The sequence below is a fragment of the Opisthocomus hoazin genome, chromosome 15 (genome assembly GCF_030867145.1).
Source record: "Opisthocomus hoazin isolate bOpiHoa1 chromosome 15, bOpiHoa1.hap1, whole genome shotgun sequence".
Classification (NCBI taxonomy): domain Eukaryota; kingdom Metazoa; phylum Chordata; class Aves; order Opisthocomiformes; family Opisthocomidae; genus Opisthocomus; species Opisthocomus hoazin.
In genome coordinates this window covers 16586549-16594966 of record NC_134428.1, presented here as the reverse complement: position 1 = coordinate 16594966, position 8418 = coordinate 16586549, and the positions used below count along the sequence as shown (strand labels likewise).

The window sequence follows — 8418 nt, the reverse complement described above, 5'->3', positions numbered from 1 at the left end:
AAAGAAATATAATTAAATCCACTTTAGAAGATTGCCTGGTGCCTGTTCCACCTCTGGCTGGCAAGAGCTCCTCACTGCAAAGTCAGTTTCTTCCCATTCTTCCCACAGAAAACACACAATAAAGGTCAAAATCCTCATTTGTGTGAACACAAACTGCTGTTTCCTCTGCTTTACTGTTCTGTTTCTAGACTAAACAAGCCCATTTGGTTCAGCCTTCACCAACTGCCGTTTTGTCGCTCTTTCCTCTACGTTCTTCCCAGTGGCTCTAGGCCCGGCGCAGCGGTATCGGGGTGCTGCCCTCGGGGCAGCGCGGGAGGGCCTGGCAGGCCCGGACGCGCCCAGCCCCGCAGCCCCGCGAGTCGCTCCCGGGACCCCTCATGCCACCAGCACCAGGGTCTCGGGCCTGGTTTGTGAGCGGGCACGAACGGGCAGCTGGCTGAGCAGCGTGGATAGTTAGCTGTATAATAGTCATAGAATCACAGAATGGTTTGGGTTGGAAGGGTCCTTGAATATCATCTGGTTCCAGTCCCCCTGCCATGAGCAGGGACACCTTCCACCAGACCAGGTTGCTCAGAGCCCCATCCAGCCTGGCCTTGAACACTGCCAGGGAGGGGGCAGCCACAGCTTCTCTGGGCAACCTGGGCCAGGGCCTCACCACCCTCATGGTGAAGAATTTCCTCCTAATATCTAATCTAAATCTGCCCTCTTTTAGTTTAGAGCCATTCCCCCTTGTCCTATCACTACACACCCTTGTGAAAAGCCCCTCTCCATCCTTCCTGTCGGCCCCTTCAGGTACTGGAAGGCTGCTATCAGGTCACCCTGGAGCCTTCTCTTCTCCAGACTGAACAGCCCCAGCCCCCTCAGCCTGTCCTCATGGCAGAGGTGCTCCAGCCCTCGGATCATCTTCGTGGCCTGCTCTGGCCCCGCTCCAACACGTCCCTGTCCTTCCTATGCTGGGGGCTCCAGAGCTGGGTAAAGGGGCAGAATGCCCTCCCTCGCCCTGCTGCCCACGCTGCTCTTGATGCAGCCCAGGATACGGTTGGCTTTCTGGGCGCAAGTGCACATTACCGGCTCATACAATAATTAATTGGAAAATAATTGCTATTACTATTCTGTTTCTAATCACTTGGCCGGCACAGCAGGACCCCAACCCCAACCCCCCCCCCCCGGGACTCTCAGGGCAGTCGTACCTTTCCTTCAGTTAACACCGTTTATTTTTATCTGCCCCTCCGACCTCCGCCTGAGGGAGCTCCTCCGCCCCGGCCGGCCGCCCGGCCGCCCCTCCGCGCCGCCTCCGCCCGCCTCTCCGCGCCCCGGCGGCCGGTGACGAGCGGGGATTGGCTGGAGGTGACTGCTGCCGCGCGCTGGTGAGCTGAAGGCAGGCGAGCGGCGGGCGCCGATTGGCTGCTGGCGGCTGGCGGCTGGGTGTGGTTGGCTGGCGCTGGGCGCGGCGGTGTTGTCGTTGCCCTTGCCCCGAGGAGAGGCGGCGGCCGCAGCCGTGGCGGTGTCGGTCGTTCCCGTCCGGTGCGGCCCGGCCCAGCGGGCGCCGCCGTCATGTTGTGCCACGGGGAGGGCCTGCTGAGCTCCCTGACGGCGCTGCTGGGCGCGGCGCTGGCGCTGAGCCGCAGCCCGGCGCTGGCCTGCCTGCTGACGGCCGGCCTCTACCTGGCGCTGCACCTCTTCAGCCTGGAGCCCGCCTCGCCTCCGAGCGCCCGGCGCGTCCTGCGGCCCCGCGGCGCCGCCGCCCGCATCGCCCACCGCGGCGGCGCGCACGACGCGCCCGAGAACACACTGGCGGCCATCCGACAGGTCAGCGCGGCAGGGCCTCCCCGCGGCCCTGCTGCCCCGGCCCGGTCCGGCTGGGAGCGCGTCTGAGGCGCCGGCCGCTGAGGGACGCGCAGGGCCTGGGGCGGGTGAGAAGCGTCAGGCAGAGCTGCCGGGCGCTCTGCAGGGACAGGGCGGGCCCCGGCGAGCCGCTCTGCCCGCAGTTCTGCTGCGCAAGGGGCTGGGTCGGCGGGCAGCAGTGCCACGCCTGGGCCTCTGCCCTCTCGGCAGGCCCCGAGCCCTCCTGGCCCCGCAGGCTCCGGCGGCTGCTGGCGTGCCGCGGGGGCTGTGCGGCCGGTCAGCCCTGCACCGCCGGGCGGGGTCGGAGCGGTTCGGTCGGGTCTGAGTCTGTGGGAGCTGGGGCAGATCCTTGGCGCTGGTGGGTATTGTAGCAGTCTAGCAATGGTGACGTGCTGTATCTTGCTGATGTTGCAACAGAATATAGAGAGCAGACAGTAACTTAGTAACAGCTCGTTTCCTTTTTAAGCCTTGAAGTTCTGTAGTGAGAACCCACAGTTAGGGAAATTCTGACCTCGTGAGAACTTCACCGCCTACAGCCCTGCCGTGTAACTTGCTGCTGCCTCATCGTGGTGCGCCCAGGGCTCTAAATCTGTTTCTGAGAATCATCGGAGATCGTGATTTGCTGTCTCTCGAATGTAGCATGCCTGTGATGATGAGATGTTGCTGCTCTGATGGTTTCTTACCTTTGGGTGAGACAGGGCTCTTCTGATAAATTCTGAAGCTGCACAAGGGAGATCCTTGCTTGGTGGATACCTCTAGTGCATACCTGGCATTTGGCTTTCAGGTGCATTGGCCCTTTTCCCAGGAGGGCATTTGGCCTTCAGAAAATCATCTTGCTTGCAGTTCACTCAGGTGCTTTTCTGAGGAGCACCTGGGAAAGAGCCAGGGCAGGAGGAGGGTGTATGAAATGTTCTTAAGGCAGCCCAGCTGCTTATTGCTCTCTGATTTGGGGATTCCTCAGGTGGGAGTGGGGATTTGCCCACGTGCATCTACTGTTTAACGCAGGCATGGTAAGAGGTGCTTCGGGGAAGTTTTGTATCTCCTGCTTGTGGTGGATCAACCATACTGCACGTGAATGGTGAATCTGACTTAAAGGAAATATTGCACCTGTGCTCCACAAAAAAAGGGATGATAGCTTTTTCTTGCGCAAGCTAAGACTTCATGCTGTGATGGCCTGCTCCGCTTCTGGCTTCTAAGTGTTAATCTATAAATTGTCCAAACTGTAGGCATTTGCTTCCCTTCTCTTTTAGAAAGTAACATAACTTAAGGACTTGGGAGTTATTGGACCAGAAGGAGAGAGCAGGATTCTTTTGTGCATTTTTATCCGGAAACAGTCCCAATCCCAAGCCTGAGACATTATCGTTATGGTTTTATCTGTAAAATAGATTGTATTTCAGCTGATCTATGGATGCTTCTCACAATAACTTCGATAAAACCTACTTTGTTCTGCAGATCAGGCTTCCTGAAAATAACATTGATAGTTTATGATTTTTTTACCAGAATACAAACTAATTATAGCTGTACCTGTATTAAATCTATAAAGCTGTCTCTTCTGTTGTGTGTGGGTTTTTTTTTCTTTTTAAGGCAGCTAAGAATGGAGCAACAGGTGTTGAGCTGGATCTTGAATTTACTGCAGATGGTGTTCCCATTCTAATGCATGATGAAACCGTGGAAAGGACAACTGATGGGTCTGGAAGATTGCGTGACTTGACTTTTGATGAAATTAGGAAGCTTAATCCATCTGCAAAACATAGGCTATGGTAAATGAACTGTTGCTCTTCTGAAACTACTGTTTCAACAGTGAAAAAAATATTCTTGACAAACACATTATTGATTTTTATCACTGATGAAAATTTTTGTAAATTTGAAACTTAGTCCCATATGTTACTTCTCATTTGGTTTTTAGAAGTGCATGAGACTATGACTACTTACTCATCCTTACAATAGGAACAGTGAAGCAGGGTCAAGATAATTGTCTTTCAAGGACAAAATCCACAGGCCTCTAATGTTAATAGATAGGTTAATCTCTACATAAGCTTCCCCTAAATTGACTGCAGGACACGAAATATTCTGGAGTTTCACTATATGTCAAAATTGGCTTGAGTAATTACTTCTAAAATTAATTTTATTCACATACATTTCTTGACTGATTGCATCTTGGGGATTCTAAACATCAGGATTATACTGTTGAAAAGGATCTAGGCAGATTTCCTGGGTTGTCTCAGGTAGGAGCTGTGAGCCAGTGGCTGATTAGGTCCTTTCCAGTGGTGTGCAGGGGAAAATATTTTTGTATATTACTCAAATTCTGATAACAATGCAACTTCTACAGTATCATAAGTGAGTCATCCGTTTTAGAGGAATAGCTTCTAGTATGTGCTCCTGAGACAGTGCATTACGGATTTCCAGAGTCCTGTACCACCTGTGCGAGTCTGTGGTACCAGTAGCATCTCCCCCGTCTGTTACTGGAAAGGTGACCAACTGAGCCACTCGGCGAGAACTTCTGCATGGGCAGTTACCGCTGATCAGCTGTTGTTCACTTGTCACCCAATCAGGAATAATTTATTGATGTGTGAAGCTGCTTGTCCTGCATCCTTAAAGCTAAGGATTTAGCTTGCTTACTCTGCCAGGATCTGCATTTCTGGCTTGGGGCTAGGGAGCGCAGTCGAAGCAGGGTGGAGCGGGTGGGTGGGTGGTCAGCGGTTGGGACTGAATGGTTATTTGTGGTAGTTGAGGAAGGAGGTGAAGAACTGAGGTTAGTGTTCTGGTGGGGGAAAGGGGGTCAATGAGTATTGGGTTAGACCTTGAATTTGAAAGGGTGCCTTTTTCTAGCGGGATTCTAGGGGAAGCAGAGATGTGCCCATATCCCTCTACGTGTGCAGCCTTTGACAGGGCGAGAGCGCCACTGCTGCCATTGCTAGTGGTGCTTGATCCCACCTCTGCTACTAGTGTGTCAGTAAACTACGTTCAGGAATCCCCAGGAAACAGCTCTGTGTAGTTGGGGGTGTGCATGCCCACATGTATGCACACGAGTATCTTGACTGCATTCCAGTGAGGAGTTCTCCATTTCTACAGGAGCAAATTCCAGGATGAAAAAGTACCAACTCTGAGAGAAGCTGTTGTGGAGTCTATGGATCACAATCTTATAATCTACTTCGATGTCAAAGGCCATGCAAATCAGGTACCACTTAATGCACTAAGACACCTTTCTTTGCCCTTTCTTTGGGTTCCTATCCTGCTCTTTTGTTGGTCTCAAACTGATCTGTGTGGTACAGTCCTTTCTCTAGTACAAGTGGGATTCATTTTTCCTCTTAAAATAAGTCCTAAGTAGTACTTCAGAATTTTATCCACAATATATTTAAGGGTATTTCAAGCACTGAGAATGCTATGCACTGCTGTAAACAGAATCTTGAGAAGGACTTTGGTTGCAAAAACCAACATGCATTTTCTGTGTTAATGCTATAAACATGATGCTGTTTTTCTTATCACCCCTTTCCATTTCAATTGTAGCCACACAAAACAGGAAAGTATTTTTAAAGGGGATTATTCTAAAGTGACTTTGCAGTGTAAAGTAAATACGAGTGTATATATAAATATAACATCTGTGTGTGTCTCTAATTGGCAGGCAGTTGATGCCCTGAAACAACTCTACCTGGAGTTTCCGCGTTTGTATAACAACAGCGTAGTCTGTTCTTTCATGCCAGATGTTGTTTATAAGGTGATGTTTCCTAAAAGTTTGTTTTGGGTTTTTTTAGTTCTGTCTGGGAATTTCAGTAAGATACACAACTCCCAGTTCCAGATTACTTTTGGGTTGTTAAAATCACCAAGACTTCTTTAAAAAAAAAGGAACCATAAATCATAAGCCTCCTGCATAATCTTATTAGATCCCTCTGTGCTCATGAGATGCATGTACTATAAAACTACAGCCATGCCCTCCATTCTGAAAATTATACAGAAACACAGGCATCACTCTTACAGTTGGCATGTGGCCAGGTATGTGTGCAGGGTACCTGCAAAATAAACCTCATATTTTCATATAGATGTAGACTATTCTTAAAACTGTTTCCTAATTCTCACTGCCAAGTACCCTTACTATGTAGTTTATTCCATTGCCTGACTGTTCTGCGATTTTTTTTTAACATAAAGGTAGTTGGTTATTCAGTACATTTTAAAGAAAAAACAGTAAAACATCGTAAACAGCTTTCTAAAAGAGTTACAAAAGAATCTGGAATGGAAAGGGAGAAGGATTCTGGCAGAGCTGCAAATACAAGCTAGCACTTTGACCTCTCCCAAGCTGTATTTAATGCAGCTTGGCTGTTGCTTGAATCAGTCTCTGCTCCTTGACCTTCCAGATGAGACAAGCTGACAGAAACGTTGTGACAGCACTAACGCACAGGCCGTGGCATCTGAGTCATTTTGGAGATGGGACACCCCGTTTCAATTCCTCCTGGAAACACTATTTGTATATGATGATGGATGTCATTCTCGATTGGAGCCTACACAGTTTCTTGTGGCGACTGTGTGGGGTTTCAGCTTTCCTCATACAGAAAAATTTTGTGTCTCAGTAAGTGTTACAGCTTGCTCCTATATCGCGAGGTATTACCATTCTACTGATGTGTGAGCATGGAGTTAACACAGTGTGTGTTAATCAGTATGTTCCATTTAGTGTTGTGTAAGGTTGTTCAGACAGTTTTTTACCGCATGCTGTTTTATTATTTAAAGCCTCTATCTTTTCAATCTGTATTTTTATCTTATGTCAGATACTAAGTTTAGTCTCAAAGGGGAAGAAAACTGTTGCTTTTGCCTGTTTACAGTACTGAAACACAAAAAGATGACATGTTGCAAAAGATGACACACTATCATTCTTGATGCGATACTGATGTAAGACTAAACCTCCATTGTAGCTCAGCATTGTCTGCCTTCAGTATGGCAGTGCCAGCCTTCCTCTTACCGCGTCTCTCTTCCTTGCAGAGAGTACGTGAGGCACTGGTCTTCAAAGGGAATTCAAGTGGTTGCCTGGACAGTGAACACGTTTGCAGAAAAAAGCTACTACGAAAGCGTCCTTGAATCCAGCTACATCACCGACAGCTTGGTGGAGGACTGTGACCCCCATTACTAGACCTGGGCTTTGTAGACGCCTAAATAAGATGTCTTACCAGGGCAGGTCTGAATTGGCCATCGAGAGGGCATCCACTGGGGCCGGTGGGACTAACGGTAGCTCCAGCACAAGGAAAAGCTGTAGCTTACTTCTGCTGCATGGTCAGATCTCGAATGCAGAAAAGCCCCCCATTGCCACACTGGACAAAGCTGAGGTACAGCCACTTGCCGTCGGAGGAGATCGCACTGTGATGTAAACCCATCAGTCTTGACGAGCTGACAGGGCAACACGCTCTACGTGCAGGTTGCGCTGTAATTCTCAGAGTATCCCTTTTGTTTAAAAACTTGGTTATAAAGTCGTCAGCAATTTTTGGTGGCAAAATTTAAAATCATCCCTTGATTTTAGTAATTTAAAGTCTGTTCTACAGCTGTATAATTATTTGAGGTTGATTTATGGCATCTTAAAACCATCTACATTACTGTTCTGGAAACAGAAACTGAAAATAATGGTGCTAAAATAGAGGGTGAGTGTATTTCCCTCCTACTGCATGGAAAGATGGCTGTGCTGCATCTTGGCAAGAAAGCCAACTTTCTGCGTTCAATGTGAAGACTATGAGGATTAATGACTAAAACTTGACTATCTTACCTTCCAGACTTTTTAAAAGAACCAAGGGAGGATTGAAGATTATTTTTTCTAATGATACAGCACATGAATGTATTTGTTTTAAAAATAAAGCTATATATTGAGTGCTGGTAGTGGTAGAACAAATAGAGCTGAAATGTCTTTTTACTTTGCTTATTGTTTGCATGATGGAAGGGCACTCACAAGGGTCTGTGGGAAATTGTAATCCAGATTTAATCTGAAATCAAACCAGTTTGCAGTTAAAATAAACAAGTGTCTGATAGCTCCTGGGTATGGTACTCCTTGTCAGCTGTGCACCAGCAGATTGATGTAAAATGTCCAAATCAGTGCAGGGTGCTTGCTATTTTTTCTAAAAAGTAAAACCCCAGGTGCTGTCATCACAGGTGCCATCGACATGCCATGAACAGTTTTGGCTCTGCGGTAGTTAGAGAAGACCATCAATGACGAGCAAGAGCAGAAAACTCCTGCAGAGCTGGCCCTAACATAAATTAGACCACCTCTTCTTAATGACCAATGTATGGAAAATTTACTAAGTTTAGTAACTTCATTTCAGAAGAACGTGATACTGATTTCAACAGAGATGAGGAATGTGAAGACTTAATGGATCGGTGGCCTGCTGCTGCAGGTTATTCAGATGTAATCTGATGCGATACCTTAGATGGTGCACGTGGCCATGTGTGTGTTTGGGTCGAACGTGTAGCCCTGTTCCTCGTGCTGCTTCAGTGCAGTTGAGTTGTTTCCTGTCTGTGCTGCTGTGCTTCGGCTGACGTGCTGCACTGTACACGGGTGCTGGGGGAAGGCTGCACCTACCGGAAATGGAGCAGCAGAGGGCACGG

General features: G+C 48.4%; 1 protein-coding gene across 1 annotated transcript; it reads left to right on the top strand.

Annotated features, from left to right (window-relative positions):
* Positions 1-1456: 1456 nt before the first annotated feature.
* On the top strand, positions 1457-7844 carry GDE1 (glycerophosphodiester phosphodiesterase 1). Its single transcript, XM_075436334.1, has 6 exons — positions 1457-1809; positions 3430-3605; positions 4918-5023; positions 5468-5560; positions 6195-6406; positions 6814-7844. Exons 1-6 carry the CDS (start codon positions 1555-1557, stop codon positions 6959-6961), a joined length of 990 nt encoding a protein of 329 aa, XP_075292449.1. The 5' UTR covers positions 1457-1554; the 3' UTR covers positions 6962-7844.
* The last annotated feature ends 574 nt before the right edge of the window (positions 7845-8418 follow it).

Bases quoted from the DNA above. Each gene is read 5' to 3' on its own strand.
- GDE1 (XM_075436334.1), top strand. From the start codon at position 1,555: ATGTTGTGCCACGGGGAGGGCCTGCTGAGCTCCCTGACGGCGCTGCTG. The intron at 1,810-3,429 runs GTCAGCGCGGCA...TTTCTTTTTAAG, and splicing joins CACTGGCGGCCATCCGACAG to GCAGCTAAGAATGGAGCAAC. The intron at 5,024-5,467 runs GTACCACTTAAT...TCTAATTGGCAG, and splicing joins TCAAAGGCCATGCAAATCAG to GCAGTTGATGCCCTGAAACA.